Genomic DNA, 17379 nt, shown 5'->3' on the forward strand with positions numbered 1-17379 from the left:
TAGGGTCTTTGGTGATTCAATAAAATGTGGGGGGGAAATGGTATAGAAAGCAAACATAGATAACAGAGACAGTGTGGGAGGAGAACAGGAGGTGGCAGAGGGTAAGAGATAGGGAACCAAGGATGGGGGGAAAAAGCAAAACATACAGAAAACAAGAAATGGGAGATCATTTGCTAAGAATAACATATTTGTTGATGTGCTTGATTGAGACAATATACAGTGTACTCTAGATGGAAAATCTCATTTTGTATGTTGTAATGATGTACAGTGAATGAATGCAAATAAATAAATTGGGAAAAAAAAAAGGGAATGCCATGCATGTCAGTCAATACATAGACATTAATCTCCCCACTTCATCATTCAATATCTTTTCAATGTTTTTCCCAATCATTATTATTATTAATTATTTTTTTTAAACAGTCTATCACTATTTCTCATTTTGCTTGTAAAAAGACTACCCATCATGAAATACTTCAGTCCAATCCAGTTGAGAATACTGTACATGTCATCATCAACAGGTGAAGGATTTATCTTAAAGGTAAAAACTACCTTGAGCTTCACCAAGGAAACCAGTGGTGGTTTGAGGCAGTAGGTTTCTTGGATGGGAAGGAAAGAGGGATCCCCATGAGGTCAATCATGATGATAACATTAAAGCCACTAATTGTGAAAATAAAAGAAATTGTAAGACAGGAGGAATATCCCAATCTGAAAGGCTCCAAAGTCTAAACATTTGTGATGAAATCACCAAATGTGATGCCATGAATGAAAAATTCCACATTTGACTCCACTTGATGGGTCACTGTCAAAACTCTGAATACCCAAACATCATACAGAATTACCTTCAGGATTTGTGTATGGTACACATGAATCATAAATCTCATGTTTAGTCTTAGGTTCCATCCCTAAGTGATCTCATTATATCTATGCAAATATTCCAAAATCTGAAAAAAAAAAAAAAAACCCTGAAATCTGGACTTCTTGTCTCCAGCATTTCAGATAAGGGATATTCAACCTGTAGTAGCTATGAGTGTTTCTTGGTCTTACCCTGCATGTGGCATTGTTCTAAGCACTTTGCAGTATCTCATTGTGTTCATTTTACATAGAAGGACACTGAGGTAGGAGTGGTTGGTGAGAGAGAGCCACAGTTTGAATCCTTGCCTGTCTCATTGCAGAGCCCTAGTCAACTGAACTACTTCCTTCACTTCCCTCATCTCTTACCTTGTGTAATGCTTTTGCCATTCCCGTCATATACCTGGTCTTGTCTGACTTATTCAGTGCCAGTATGAGTCAGCTAAGTAGCTACTGTGTCCTCATCTCACAGATAGAGGAAGAAACTGAGGGTCACAAAGGAGATCATTCTTTCAAACACGCTGCACAGGTAGCATGCATACTGAGCCAGACACTAAGCTTTAGAACGTGTCTGTGGGGTCTTCAGAAAGTTCATGAAAAATGAGGGTCATGGGAAAACTATGCTTGAGTTTCTTTCTTTTTTTTTTTTGCATTGAAATAAACTCATACTTTAATTCCATTTTCCGTAGACTTTACAAAACAAAAAGCCTTCATTTCCTGGCTTAGTTGCAGTTCTCCTGGTGGAGCTGTCATTGAGGCTGTAGCCATGCATTTCACCCAGGTTGCATGTTTCCCAGGGTGGGTTCCATAGAACCTCTATTCTTAGAGAGAGAGCCCATTATTTAGGATCAGCTGCCATCCACTCTAGGGTAGCTGGCCAGTCTGAAGTAACTTTCTTCTCCAGAAGAAGCCAGTAGTGAGAGCTCACCCACTTGACTAGTTAGGATGAGGTCATGAATTGACTTCAAGCAAATATTATTAGGAGAAACTGAGCTGAAGTTTCATTCTCCAGAAATTTCTGCAGAGTCATCAAAAGTAGAGGCAAATGCAGAGTTGCTTTTTAAAGTGGTTTTGAGTAGTGGTCTAATGAGGCTTCAGAGTTATCAAACAATGAAGCATTCACAGCTCCTTCTGAAAGGCGGCATGAGTTTTACTGTTTTTCCCTTTCCAGCTAAACAGAATTTGCTTTTCTTTTACTTCCTGCCGACTTCATAGTATGTCTATTTCCTCTGCTCCTTTGACTTGAAGACAAAACCTACTTTTGTTTCTGTCGAGTTTTCTTGTTAAAATAGCCTTGCCAAAAATATTTAGAATTATTATTGGGGGAGGGGATTATTTTCCTTCTTAAATGGATAGTTCTGAAAGCAGCCTTTTGGCTGGCTAGATTAAGAAAAAATACAGATCATAAACTCGGGAGTTGGGACTGAGAAAAATTGCTCTTTTCATTTCAAGGCTTTTATTTTTATTAAAAATGTTCTAAACGGGTTCTTTCAAAAGTGATTCTAAACATTCCTGGCATCTTTGGTGGAAGGCCAGGCCAGGCTGTGCTGTACTTAAATAATCTTGATACTTTTTAAAATTTAACTCTGGTCACTTTATTTGTATTTGAGCGCAAAATGTTTTTCCGTTCTATAATTCAGAAAGTAAAAAAGGGTAGCTTCAGGCTGGCAGGTGACATGGTGGTTAAGGGCGCTGGACTCCCACATGGCTGACCACGGTTCGAGTCTTGGACCTGTCGGTTTGCTTTCTCACTCTCTCTCTCTCTCTGTTCCTCTCTGGTCAACTTTAAATAAATAAATTAATAAAGTTAAATAAAATAATTCTTTAAAAAAATAAAAAGGGTAGCTTCAGCAGAATAGCTCTCTGTGATCAACCAAGAATAAGAAATCTGAGAGTAAAATCTGTGTTTCTAGTAGCTAAAGATGAAGAAAGCGTAGATCCTCTAGCTGTATGTACACAGCGTGGGAAAGGGGCTGCTTGTGCCCTGAGTAGCTCATATTCTTTTATTTAATTCTTCCATGAAAGAGAGAGACACATACATACACATAGCCACATAGTGTCTTCATACTGTAGTGACCCCCGTGCTCAGCCAGCCCTGGTCATAGGCATCCACCCATGCCTGCCATGCACAAGGGGGCCTTGGGACAAGAACCTGGGACCTTCCCATGTGAATCTGACATCCCAGAGTATTGTGTTACTACTGTACCATCAGGCTGTTCAAATTATTATTTTTTTTAACGTTGATTTTTAGTGTATGTATGTATATATTTTTAGGAATGATTTATTTAATTTTATTTATCATCATTATTTTTCAATTTGACTAGAGAGAGAGAGAAAAAAAAAAGCAAGCTGCCAGGTCCAACACTCAAACTGCAGTCAACCACGTGGGAGTCCAGTGCTTCAACTACTACACCACCAGCTGGCTCCTTAATGTGTATATGTTTAAACCTTCCCTCACAGAGACATTTTCCACTAAAAGTACGTAGCTATGAGGAGTAGAGATTCATATATCATCCTATTCCATGTCCTAGTTTGGGTTCAGTGTGCCTTTTGAAGCCAGGGAGGAGTCAGAGACGAGAAGCAGGCCTGGTGTAATTATAAACAACCCACCGTCGTAAATCTCATAACCAGCTATCCCAGCAGCCTCCCCAAAGATCTGTTTCTTTGCTAGTGCTATTTTATATCCTGGGATCCTTAAAAAGTTCTTTCTTTTTAATCCGATTTGATCTAAACAACAACAAAAGACACGTTCAGATGAGTTCTCAGATTCTGTGTTTACCATCCCAGACCAAATGAAACTTGGGCACTTAGGTTTTATGCCTTCCCTTCCCCCTGGAATGGAGAACACAGAACACAGCAGGTTGTGGGAGGACAGGAGAGGCAGGTGTGCTGTTGCGCCTGCTGTTTCTGCTGTGAGCCCACGTGGGTCCCTCCTGGTGCCTCCCTTTCCTTGGTGAACTGAAGGTGGCTTAGCAGTGGTCCCTCTGGGCGCCTTCCTACCCTTGATTTCTCTTTATTGCCTTGGTGGCGAGTACTTCAAAAAGTTTGTGGGAAGGGATCAGAAGTTAGAGTAATGGCTATGTCGCTGGACTCCCATGTAGTCGACCGCGGTTCGCGTCCCAGACCCGGTGGCTTAAAACTCACGCCGGGTGCGTGTACATCCATGCCCAAGATTCCAAGAGGAGAATGGAGGAGAAGGGATTGGCGCGTGGCCATCCCCCCAGGGGTGATTTCTCGCTTTCTTTCTCTCTGTCTCTCTTTGTCTGGCGAGCGCACGTGCCCTATAGCAAAAAAACCTCTCCAAAAAAAAAAAAAAAAGTGGGAAAATGGAATTAAAGGGAGTTTATTTTGGTGGAAAAAATTTTCAAAATCATGCATGATTTTTTCATAATGTGCATTTTCCATGATTTTATTTATTTATTTTTTTAGATTTTTGCCATAGGACAGATGTGCTCACTGGAGAACAGAGAGGGAAAGTGAGAAATCAATCCCCAGAGGGGATGGCCATGCTGTAAGTAATCCCATCTCCTCCAATCTCCTCTCAGGATTTTGGGTACACGTGCACATGCACCAGGTGTGATTTTCAAGCCACCGGGTCTGGTACTTGAACCATGGTAGGCCATGTGGGAATCCAGCTGTCTTAACCACCATGGCTCCTGTTGGCCCCAATGATACACACTTTTTAAAGACTGCTTGTGGATCCTGTAGACTAGACTTTTAGGCAGCTCCCAACCTTTCAAGACCATCTCTTTCACCTTGGTTGTGGAAGCTGGTTTTCATCCATCAAGTGTTTTTGCATGCCTATCAACTGCTGGAGGGGCTGCAGACATGTCCCCCTAGCAAGTCCCTCTGAGGACGCTCCTGCCCTGGTATCCCTGTCCCCAGGGCAGACCTAGTAAGCAGATAGTGACAAGTGCTCCAGAGGGTTGTTCCTCTTAGAATGCACAACACTGGAAGCAACCTAGTCTCAAGGTTAAAGGGGTGACTTCCCAAAGAAGTGTCAGTTCACCTGGGGTTTGAGGATGGCATATATTACTGGAACAAAGAGCAGCTTACACGCGTTCTGGGCTGAGGGAGCAGCAAGAGTGGAGGTCCAGATTAGAGAATTTCAAGCACATTCAAGGATGTGTCTTGCAAAGCGCAGAGGGGAGAGTGTGGTGGCACATGGCGAGGCTCTTTGGGAGATAGGAGTAACAGGATTTGATGATGAGTGGTTGATGTTGAACAGGAGGTTTCCGGTTCCAGCAAATATGAGGATGACATCATCACTGTCCAAAATGGGGCACGCAGGTGATGGTGCTAGTGTCACAACTTTCAAATTCTACCTCCACCTGCCTCAGAGCTGGGACAGCCACTGACTGGTGTATCCACATGGGAAAGTGAGCTCAGAAGGTGGCCCTGATGGCGTGGTCCTGGGGAGTTCTCACACTGTCTTCGTTTGACTGCTGTGCTCCCCGAGCGGGATGTGGAGATGTTTGCCTGTAAGGCCTGGGCCAGCTGGGCCTCTTCAGAAAACCCCTTCGAAAGGTCCAAGAGCGTTAAGCCTGCCAAAATGATGTTCAATTAGAAAAATGTTCCTTTTTTGGCCTTCAGAGTATAGTTTCTGTTCATGGTAGAAAATACAGAAAATGAAATAAAAAAATAAAAACTTCAATTCTCCTTGGAGATTCTCCCAGAGAGAACTAATGTTTTACTATTTTTACTATTTACTATGTATTTCCCACTGGCCATAGTAACAGAATTGTGATTATGCTGCATAGAGAGTTTTGAATCCTAACTTTTCCAACCAAAACGTGTGTTTCTTTTCTGATAGCCAGCACAATTTTTTTTTTTAAAGAAAGACTGTTTGCATAGTATTCATCACCTGGCTCTAGCATCCATTATCATTAGACCCAAACATTCTTTCTTTCTTTTCTCTCATAATGCTACTTAACACAAGATGAAGAAATTATTCCTTTATCTTTCATGTCAAACTTTTTTTCTTATTTTTCTATACCTTCTTATTTTAATTTTATAAATAAGATAGAGGTATATTCAGATTTTTAAATAAATTCAAGGCCAGCTGTGGTGGTGCCATGGTAGTGAAACCCTCTAAGATGCTTGAAACCATGTATGAAAGTCCTGGTTCAGGTCCCAAGGTCTCCCTGGACATGTAGGTGCACCTTCATGCACACACCCATGATCCTGACCAGCTGGTGTAGGAATGAACTGTGGCCTGAAGACCCTGTTGGGAATGTCTCTCTCTTTTCTCTCTCATAGAAGAACCAAACAAACAAGCAAACAAACAAACAAGAATCCCCAAATAAATTCCAATAATACAGGTCTATATGGAGAACAAAATGACAGCCTTCTTTTCTGCCCTCTTCTCTCTCCACACAATAGCCGATGGTTTGTTGCATCGTCTTAAAAATGTGTACAGGCCAGCCAGTGGCAGCTGGATTAAGGCAGCTGGCTCCCACATGACTGACTAGGCAGTTCTAGTCCTGACCCAGCAGCTTGAGAAACATGGGGGCATATGTGTGTGTGCATTCAAAATCCCCAAAGGAGGGAGAAATGGAGAAGGGATTGGGATGTGACCATCCTCCATGGTGGGGGCGGGAGTGCTTTCTCATCACCACCACCCCCCCATCTCTCCCTGGTGAGCAAACACACACTATGGCACAAATTTTTAAGAACTTACAGTTTTTCCCTTAGGTAAAGGAAAATGTGAAGGATTTTGAGAAGAGTTGTGACTATGCTATTTTAATATTCTGTGAGAGCCCATTTTGTGCCTGATACTCTACTGGCCTCTGTTGTAAGGTTGCCAGATTTTGCAAATTAAAATATAGGACAGTGGTTAAATTGAGCGTCAGATACTAGTGAATAATATTTTCTTTTTACCTAAGTACATGTCAAATATTGCACAGAATACTTATACTAAAAATACATATGTGAAGTCAAAATACTTAAGCTGAATTATCATTCAGTAATAGGAAGGAAATTCAGACACATGGAACAACAGGGATATTACACTAAGTGAAATAATTCAGTCATGGAAAGATGAATACTCCCCTTAGATGAAGCCGGTGTAAATTCACAGAAGCAGTAGAATGGTGGCTGCCAGAGGATGAGGGGAATAGAGGATGGGGAGTACTTCAATCCATTATTACGTTGCTGATAGAAGTACCTGAGCTTGGGTGATTTCATAAAGAAGACAGATACTTATTTAAAAACGCATGCTTCTGGTGGCTGGAAGGTCCAAAGTCCTAGGCCTACAGCATGGCTGATGGAAGCACAGAGGATGGCGGCCATTTGCAGACCCAGCTCTCTCTCATAACCAGGTCTCTCAAGAACTAACCCCTTCTCATGGAACCTAGAATTCCTTGGGTTTCCCAAGACATCGCTGATCTACTCACAAGATAGTTTACTTCCATGATGGAATCGCTATGAACCAATCACCATCCAGTAGGTCTTATTCTGGGACACCATGGAGGAATGAAGCTTTCACTTAATACCTTTACAATACAGACAATATAATCTAGTCCCGACACTGAATTTCTAGGGGACATATTCATAGCAGGGAGTTATTGTTTAATGGGTAGAGTTTCAGTTTTGCCAGGTGAAAGGAGTTCTGTGAGTAGAATATCACTGAATGTACACTTAAATGACTAACATGGCAAATTTTGTGTTACGAGTATTTTGCCAAAATGAAAAATTACTTGCACTAAAATATCGTTTGTCTGAAATTCAGATTTAGCTGGACGTTTAAGTATGACCTGGCAACCCTGTAACGTGGGGATTACAATAGAAATCAGACGCTGAGGTTGGTCTTAACCGTAAGGAGCCCAGTGTGCTCAGGACCACTTCCTGGGTCTCAGCTTCTGCCCTTTCATCATAAGGAGCTGAGAAGGGGAAGGTGAGAAATGGGACCCTGATCCTTATTATGGCCTCCAAGGCTTTGTATTTGCTTCTTAGCTTCCTGGATAATCTGACCCAGTTTTTAACACCTGTGAGCCAGTATGCCTGTAGAGACGTCAGTTCACTGAGGCCCTGGGCCTCATCTTTAAAAGAAGGAAGCTGGGTTGGGTGACCTCTAACATTTAGTTTTTAGTTGCGGAGTTCTCTGAAACTATGACATTGTCTTGGTATAATTGTCTTAATGCGGTCTGGATATTTTTCTGGAATCATGAAATCCTTTTCTGGCTCTAGAAAAGTCAACATCCCTGTTCGTCCATTGTCACTGTTCTCTTTTTATTTGTGTATATTTTAATTGATTTCATGCACCTGCGCTCTACTGATAAATAAACCCCAAAGTAAAACAGAACAAAAATTCAAAAGAATGCTTCAGTTTTACATCACTGGATAAAATTTGTTGTACTTGGAGCTGTGTTTGCAACTAACTGGAGTCAACAGAACAGCATGGAAATTAAAAGCAGCTGATGGGTAGGTAGTTCCATACAAAACTTTAGGAAGTGTTACCTAAATTCTCTGTACCTCAGTTTCCTCCTTTGTAAAATGGGGATGATCTTAGTACCTACCTCGTAGGGTTGTAATGAAGATTAAAGAATCTGATCACATAAAGTGCTTGTAATAGTCATATAATAAGTTGCTATGATTTATTATTTATTATTGTCCTTTTATGACCTGGTTCCTGCTCTTTCTCTTGAGTGAGTTCTTTCTCTTGATAACATTCTTTGAATACTACTGGCCAAATTTCTGTAAAGGGAGCCCTAGATTAGTTCCCCTTTTGGGGAAGAGAAAAATGTTCTAAATAGAAGTACAATGAAAAAAGTTTCAGAGAGAAGTATTTGGCTTACTAAAATTCAAGCTCTTCTGTACTGCAAAACATCACAGAGTGAAAAGATGGATAGCCGGTCAGCCTGTAGCACAATACTTAAGACCTGTGCACTGGTAGCTGAATCCCATAGTGGTTCAAAACAGGACTGAGGCGGGGCCGTGCCCTCTTGAAAGATATCTTCTCTCTCTTGGTCATGCACCTTCTGGCAATAAAATAACATTTTTTTACAGGTTAAAAAAAAGGCAAGTAACAGATTAGGGGAAATGTTTACCACAATCACAACAGATATGAAAAAACTAATATGCCTGATATTTTAAAAGCACTATGAAAATAACTAAGATATAATAATAATAATAATAATCATTATGCAGATAACTGAGATCAATAGTAATATCTCAGTAGAAAAATGAGCAAAAGATGGGAGACAATTCACAGAAGAAATGCTGAACACCCAATAGATATTTGAGAAAGGTCCACTGGTAATCAAGTGAATAAAAATTAAAGCTATTCATTCAGATAATTTGAGAAGTGCCAGATTTTGCCACAAGGTGCTTTGTTTTCTTTCTGTTTCGATGAAAACTTGTAATGCTCTTCATCATCAAACACAATTAGAACGGCAGTGTGTTTCTCAGTCCGTGTGGCCGATTTCACACATTGCCGTTTTCATGTGGTATTGATTATTTTTTTACAGTTGCAGATATGTTTCCTTTGGGATCTTGAGGGCGTTACCTTTAGACTTTGCAGGGAAGAGGGACATTCTAATTTAAGGAATGCCCCATTAACCACCCTCTTCCGGGATATGTTAACAGGCTGGACTGAAATCTAGCTGCTGAGAAAAGCTGAGTGTCCCTCGCTGCCCAACTATAAAAATAATTTTCAATGATAAAGAAAATATAAAAGACCACCTAGCCAACTTTTTATTTTTCCCCTTTTTTACTGTTTGAAAAATGGTCTGCCCCAGCTGTGGTGGTGCAGGCAGTCGGGTGCTGCTGTGCAGTGCTGGAGCCGTATGGGAAGGTTCTGGGTTCTGTTCCCTTGTTGACCTGAACATGCTGGGCAAACCTAAAGGGTACCTGTGATTTGGGTTGGCTGTGAGGATGGGAGTGGACTGTGGATCAAGGCATGACTGGACCCTGTAAGGGGTTGCTCTCTCACATAAAAGAAAGAAACAAGATTCAAATAAATGGAATGTTTGTCTCCCTTTATCTTAAAATATAATTCTTAAGGTACATATATGTGCATACATATAAATGTACATGTGTATGCCAGTATGAAAATTTGATGGCCTCCTGAGGTTACCTTTGAATTGTTTTTCCTTGTCTTTTGCTCATTTTTTTTACCCATATATTACTATTTCCCTTAGTTATTTGCTTAGTGCTCTTTTTTTTTTTTTGAGAGGTTTTTGCTATAGGGCGCATGCGCTCGCCAGACAGACAGAGACAGAGAGACAGAAAGCGAGAAATCACCCCCCCAGTGGGAATGGCCACGACGCAATCCCTTCTCCTCCATTTTCCTCTTGTGATCTTGGGCACACACGCACACGCACCCGGCGTGAGTTTTAAGTCACTGGGTCCGGGACATGAACCACGGTCAACTACGTGGGAGTCCAGCGACATAGCCATTACACTAACTGCTGGTCCCACATAGTGCTCTTTAAACAGTAAGCACATTGTTGTTGTTTTTGTCTGTAGGTTTATGGCAAAATTTTTTTTTCTAATTTATAGTTTGCTTTTTAATTTGATTATGTTTTGCTGTACATCGAATTGCCATTATGGGGCAAAGTCAATGAGATTAGCCCTGGTACAATACTCGGATCACCAGCTATCTCCTCCCCTGCTATACAGAGCAGTTCTGAAGTTGGGGTAACCCCTGTGCTCCTGGGGCTCCATGGGCACCCAGCACAGCAGACACATCTCCCGTGGGAACTCAGTAACCACCCTGGTCCTTTCCTTGGCTGCTGACCTCTGCTAACTGACCTTGTTTATTTTCTCACACAGCCTTGTCAACGAGGTATATGAGGTCGATGACACCATCCAGACCCTGCAGCAGCGCCTGAGGGATGCAGAGGAAACCCTGCAGTCTCTGGTTCACACCAAGGCCACCCTGGAGCATGACCTGGCTGTCAAAGCCAATTCCCTGTACATTGACCAGGAAAAATGCATGAGCATGCGCAAGAGCTTCCCTAACACCCCGCGGCTGGTTGGCTTCTGTTAGGGACCCTGCAGTGGGGGAGTTGATACTCCTGGGTAAAGGGCGACCCAGAGCCCTGGGTCAGCATTTAAACTGAGTGCTAATATATTCACTTATTAAAGGATTTTGTTGGTAGAAATATATCAGTCTCCTGTCTTGGAAAACCTTTTGTTTCCAAACCTCATTTTCTTTTTAAATTTCATTTACACTTAATCATTGTACGTCTTTACAGCATATGATATGGGTTCTCAGAGCACAAATGCATCGCATGCCAAGCAAGTCAAAGATGTTACCATACACAGAACTACCCATCCTTGTGTCCATTATTATTATTTTTTCAGTGTCTATTATTTAGTAGGCATCTGGGTTATGGGACGCATATAAAGGAATATAAGATAGAGCAGATAAAAAAAGATGATTTATATGGTTCTCATTATTGTATGTGTAATACAGGTTGGAAAAGAGGACTGCATTATGTTGGAGGCAATTGGAGCAGAAATTACAAAACTGGATTTTGAGCTCTGCCTTAAAGGCTGCATAGCAGGAAGGGGAAGGGAAGGGATCTGGGGATAAGGAAGGTGGAGCATGACCAAAAGTAGAAAAATACAGAGTGTATTGGAACAACAGGGAAGAGATGGTTTTGGCTGATTCATAAAGCAGGATATATGTGAAGAAATATGATGGGTGGGGGTCTGGGGAAGAGAGTCAGGGGCTTTGAACTCCAGGTTGAGAGCTACGGGAGCTGATGGTTACTGCTGAGCAAGGGGATGCCTTTATGAAAGCAATGCTCGAGCAGTGGAAGTTTGAGTTGCAGATGTGGTGATTGAAACAAAGAAAGGAGACACACAGAACATATGACAGGTCAACAGGACGAGGGAACTCTCTGCAGTGGGGCTGCTGGAGTTTCCAAGATGCTATAGAGGAATTGTCCCTGGATGGACTGGAGAAATGGGGTGTTACTTAAATTCTAAGAGGTCCTAAATCTTAAGGGTTAATTTTCTAAATAAGTGCTTTCTTTATTACCATACACAAAACTTTTTTTTTTTCTTTTTTGAAGAGGTTTTTGATAGGTTTTGTGAGGTGTGCTTGCTGGAAAGACAGAGAGAGACATAGAGTCAGAAAACGAGAAATCACTCCCTAGGGGGGATGGCCATGCTGCAATCCCTTCTCCTCCATTCTCCTCTTGGGATCTTGGGAACACACTCCCACCCGCCTGGCATGAGTTTAAGCCACCAGGTCCGGGACTCGAACGGTGGTCGACTATGTGGGAGTCCAGCGACATAGCCATTATGCTAACTGCTGGTTCCAAGTACACAAAACTCTTGAAATGGAAGTTCCTGACAATCACATTATTCTAATGCCCAGAAACAAATCACTGAGTTTTGTCAACATTTTATTATATAGTCTTTCAGTCCTTGCACCAAATATATTCATATGTATTATGTATGCAGGTAGCAGGTAATATTTCTATTTATTTACAAAGACAATGAGCATATAATGTTTATATTTAAATACATAACCTATATGGAATCATGCTGCTGAATGCTGTTTGTGAAGATTTCTGAAATACAAGCAAAAGAGGAAAATCAAAATCTTCCATATTTCTAAACCAGATATTTTTGTAGACTTAGATTTTATTTCCGTATTTACATATTCTTTGTTCAGAAAATGGAATCATACTGATAAAGTACTTACTATGTGTCGAACATAGTTCTCAGTGCCTTACCTCATTTATGTTTTTGCTGTCTGATAATACGAGGGAGCTTCAGAAAGTGCATGAGCAATGTGTATTATGAAAAAACTGCATGGATTTAAACATTTTTTCACACCAAAATAAACTCATACTTTAGTTCCATGCTTCCACAAACCTTTTGAAGTGCCCTCCTATATCACAGAACACCATAACTACGTTTTAATGGCTTTTTAATATTTCATTATATTGAGGTTCCGGGATTTTTTATAGCCAAGTCTTCATTATTAGATATTTATATTGTGCCTGACTCTTCTTTGTCATAAACAATGTAGCTATGGTTTAATCTTAGTAGCTAAATGTTTATGACCACATTTCATTTTTTTTTCTTTTCTTTCTTTCTTTCTTTCTTTTCTTTTCTTTTCTTTTTTTTTTTTTTTTTTGAGAGCTTTTTGCTACAGGGCGTGTGTGGTCGCCAGAGAGAGATGGAGAGACAGAAAGCAAGAAATCACCCCCCAGGGGGGATGGCCATGCCGCAATCCCTTCTCCTCCATTCTCCTCTCAGGATCTTGGGCACACATGCACATGCGCCCGGCGTGAGTTTAAGCCACCGGGTCCGGGACTCAAACCACGGTTGACTACATGGGAGTCCAGCAACATAGCCATTACGCTAACTGCTGGTCCCCATATTTCATTTTTTTAAAGGACAAATTTCTAGATATGGAATTGTTAGATCAAAAGTTACACAAATTTTGGGACCAGCAGTTAGCGTAATGGCTATGTTGCTGGACTCCCATGTAGTTGACTTGTGTGCGTGCATACCCAAGATCTTGAGAGGAGAATGGAGGAGAAGGGTTTGAGGCATGGCCATCCCCCCCGGGGGGTGATTTCTCACTTTCTGTCTCTCTGTCTCGCTCTGTCTGGTGAGCACAAGTGCCCTATAGCACAAACCTCTCAAAAAAAAAAAAGTTACGCAAACTTTTAAAAAATTGCAATGGGTGTGTGTGCTCGAGAGAAAGAGAGAGAGAGAGAGAGAGAAAGCACTCCTCAATCAGGCATGGGTTCACCTCAATCCTTTTTCCTCCATTTCTCTCTCCTGTCAGGATTTGGGGCACCACAGACATGTATGTGCCCAGCCTGGTTTTCAAGCCATGAAGACCGGTCCTCAAACTGCGTTAGCCATGTGGGGTCTGGCTTTCCATGCACGGCACTTACCACTGTGCTATACCACTGGCCAGTTATGCAGATTTTCTCAAAGGCTTGCACAATGTTGTCAAATCGCACTCCGGAAGGTCTCATCGTCCGTTCTCACCGGCATCATCTGAGAGGGCTTGTCTTTGTGCATTATCAATAACCCCACGTGATCATATGTATAAAATATGTGTCTTTGGGTTTAAAGCCTGATTCTGTGGTGACTGGTCATACAGACCATTTATAGGCATGGGAATTTCTTCTTTAAGGAATTGTTCGCTACCCTTATTTTGCCTGTGACCGTCACCCTAATTACCTTCCGTGAATTTATTTTACGAGAGTTTCCTGCATACCAATCACATGATGCTTTTGTCATAGGCACTGAATTTTTAACTTTTCATTTGTCATTTCCATTTTGTTCATAGTTCTTAAAAGTGCAGCAGGAAATATGTGTAAATGTTTTCTGCATGGCTTATGCCTTTGGGTTCAGGTTCAGAAAGAAGGTCCTCACCCCTAAGTGATTTACTTTTACTGTTTCCTAATTATTTTATGATCTCTTTCATTACATTTAGCCATCTGGAATGCGTTTTGACATGATGTAGGCAGTATACAAGCTTTGAATCCTTTTGGTCTGGATGTTCTGAAATGGGAAGAGAGGACGAGAGGAGGGGCATGGCCTGTTGTCCCTCACATCACTCGCTCCTCTCCTACTCACATTTCTCTCTGTGTCTACACTGCCCTTGCTCTGCCTCAGCCCTGTCCATGAACCCCAAACTCTGGTTTCTTCTCTCTCTCTTAGTCACTCTCTGTTTCTTTTAGGACCTGAGTTAGTCAATTCTACAAAACATCTCAAAATGCTGGGAGAGCTGTCATACAGATGATAAGCTTGTCCTAGGGCTCCTTTTGGGGGCTTGGTATAACATTTTAGAAGCCAAATGGTAGGTTTTCTCATTTTCCTTTTGCTTCTAATGGAAACAAAGATACATAAATGCCACTAAAACATTTAGCAATTGAAGTAATCGAATGTGTAGTAGTCATCATTGTAGGCAATTGTAAGAATAAGCCAGTTCTATATATTTACTGTTTTAAGGGTCAATCTTTCTGACTTTTTCCATGAATTGCATTTTTAAAAAAAAAATATTTATGTAGTTCTTTTCCTTAAGCATATATTCCTGGCATTACAAGACCATGATGGGAAGAAAATGTAGTTCAGACAGAGAAAAAGCCTAGTTCTCTTGTTATTTTGGTAAGCTGTGGGCAAGGCTCAATTCCACAAATAAACATTTGGTTTCTGGACTGAAACGTTGCTGCCACTCCGTGAGGGCGAATCCTGTAATTGCTGAAGCACATGAGCTGCTCAGGCCCAGCAGGGGAGATCCCGGTTCAGAATCTCACAACTACAAATATCAGCACATGATTTATATATTTAGGTCCAAACTATCTTTAATATCCTGTGGCTTTAAGAAGAGCTGCTGGTATGTCAAAGGCTCCCACTTCCCCAAGCATCATGCAGATTTAGAAATGTGTGTAATTGCCCCTAAATAGCTGAGTCACCTATAATTTTAGTCATTTCCATTTATGTCTCTGGAGAGTGTTGTCATAAACCCTCACCTGGCGCTTTCGAGTCCTGAGTCGATGCTGTAAATAGCTCAAGTGTGGGGTCTGGTTTTAGGTTATAATTTTTGTTTTGCACCAAAAACAGGAACAGATGCCTTCCCCTTTATGCAGGCTGGCCTGGTGCACATGGAGAACATGGGTGCTGCTTCTTTCTTGAGTCTCAAGTGTCCCTTTTCAGTCCCCCTCTTCTAGCCTAGGCTTGGAAACTATTCCCAGTAGTGCTGGATTCACCATCAGCACCTCTAGCCAAGGCCAGCCTTCCATGTGGAGTGCTCTGATGGTGTTTTCTGAACTTTATATTAAGATGTGTGTCGGGATCAGCAGTTGGTATAACAGCTATGTTGCTGGACTCCCATGTAGTTGACTGCGGTTCGAGTCCCAGACCTGGTGCGGGTGCGGGTGCGCATGTACCCAAGATCCTGAGAGGAGAATGGAGGAGAAGGGATTGCGGCGTGGCCATGTACCCACCCCCCACCGAGGGTGATTTCTCGCTTTCTGTCTCTCTGTCTCTCTGGTGAGTGCAAAAATTAAAAATCTGGGGGGGGCAAAAATTAAAAACCTCTCCAAAAAAAAAAAAAAAAAAGAAAGATATATGATCTGTGGCCAGCTGATGGTGTGGTGGTGAAGGCAGCTGGATCCCCCATGGCCCACTGTATGGTTTGAGTCCCAGACCTGGAGGCTTGAAAGACATGCTGGGTGTCTTTCAGAATCCTGAAAGGAAGGATAAGTGGAGAAAGGTTTACAGTGCGACCATCCCTTATGCAGGGCTTTCTCACTTTCTCTTTCTTTCTTTGTCTCTCTTCTCTTTCTGGCAAGTACATGTGCTCTCTGGCAAATTAAAAAAAAAAAAAAATTGGAACTAAGTATTCATGCACTTAGGGGAAAAGAGGCAGTACTTATTCTCTTTTACAAGGATGCTAATCGATTTCTCCCTGAGGGCTGGCTCTAGACCATAGGAGATGCTTATTTGGAGTGTTTAGAAAGATTCTGAAGCCCTGAGCTCAGGCAGCTAAAAATCTAGAGCTCTGTAGATAGTGCCAGGGGGAGGGCTCCAGGATGGACGCGTGGCAGCACACATGGTCATCCTTACTCTCCAAATGGTTCTGGACTCTTCCTTAGCTCCATGGCTCATTTCCACAAGAACTGGCTGTTTGCTACTTTCGCTGTGAGTTACCGGGAGATTCCTTCTGCTGCCCAGTTTTTCTAAGCCAAGAAGAAAAGACCTCTAAAGACACCACCATAACAAAAAACAACTCAGATGGCATTGTGGTACAATGAAGAAGCTTCTTCTAAGCTGTTAAGATTGAACTAGACAACCTCTAAAGTTGTGTGTTCTTTTGGGGGGGAGAGGGGAGAGGTTTTTGCTATAGGGTGCATGTGCTCACCAGAAAGACAGAAAGAGACAGAGAGATAGAAAGTGAGAAATCAACCCCCAGGGAGAATGGCCACACCGCAATCCCTTCTCCATCTCCTCAAGGGATCTTGGGCATGCACACACTCGCGCCCAGCATGAGTTTAATCCACCGGGTCTGGGACTTGAACCGCGGTCGACTACATGGGAGTCCAGCAACATAGCCATTACTCCAACTGCTGGTCCCAGAAGTTGTGGGTTATTCTTAAAGAAAACTATTTTTAAGTTTATTTATCTATTTCTTACAAGAGAGGCAGAGACCACCCCAGGAGGTTTTTTTTTTTTTTTCCCAAGAGAGATTTTTGCTATAGGGCATGTGTACTAGCTGGAGAGACAAACAGAAGGAGAGAAATCACCTTCCAAGGGGTATGGCCACACCATAATCCCTCCTCCCTCATTTTCCTCTTGGGATTTGGCATGATCCTGGCATGAGTTTTAAACCTCCGAGTCCAGGACTCGAACTGCAGTTGAATACATGGAAGTTCAACGACATAACCATTATGCCCTCTGCTGGATCTTTATGCTATGATCCATTCCCACTTTCATCCAGCCAGGATTATGGGCATGTGCGTGGATCCTAGGGAAACCTCAGAACCCTGATCCAGAATCTTCCTATATGGCTGCAACGCTGGAGAGGATTATTCCTGCTTGCTC

The 17379-nt window shown here is 41.9% G+C and overlaps 1 protein-coding gene across 1 annotated transcript in view; it reads left to right on the forward strand.

Annotated features, from left to right (window-relative positions):
• Positions 1-10904, forward strand: part of TEKT3 (tektin 3) — a 52718-nt gene extending 41814 nt beyond the window's left edge. Inside the window, exon 8 of the mRNA XM_006170894.2 lies at positions 10624-10904. Within this exon, the coding sequence (XP_006170956.1) occupies positions 10624-10840 (217 nt within the window). The 3' untranslated portion in view covers positions 10841-10904. The remainder of the gene's footprint in view (positions 1-10623) is intronic.
• The last annotated feature ends 6475 nt before the right edge of the window (positions 10905-17379 follow it).

This window comes from Tupaia chinensis, unplaced genomic scaffold, assembly GCF_000334495.1.
Source record: "Tupaia chinensis unplaced genomic scaffold, TupChi_1.0 Scaffold149131_1, whole genome shotgun sequence".
Taxonomy (NCBI): domain Eukaryota; kingdom Metazoa; phylum Chordata; class Mammalia; order Scandentia; family Tupaiidae; genus Tupaia; species Tupaia belangeri.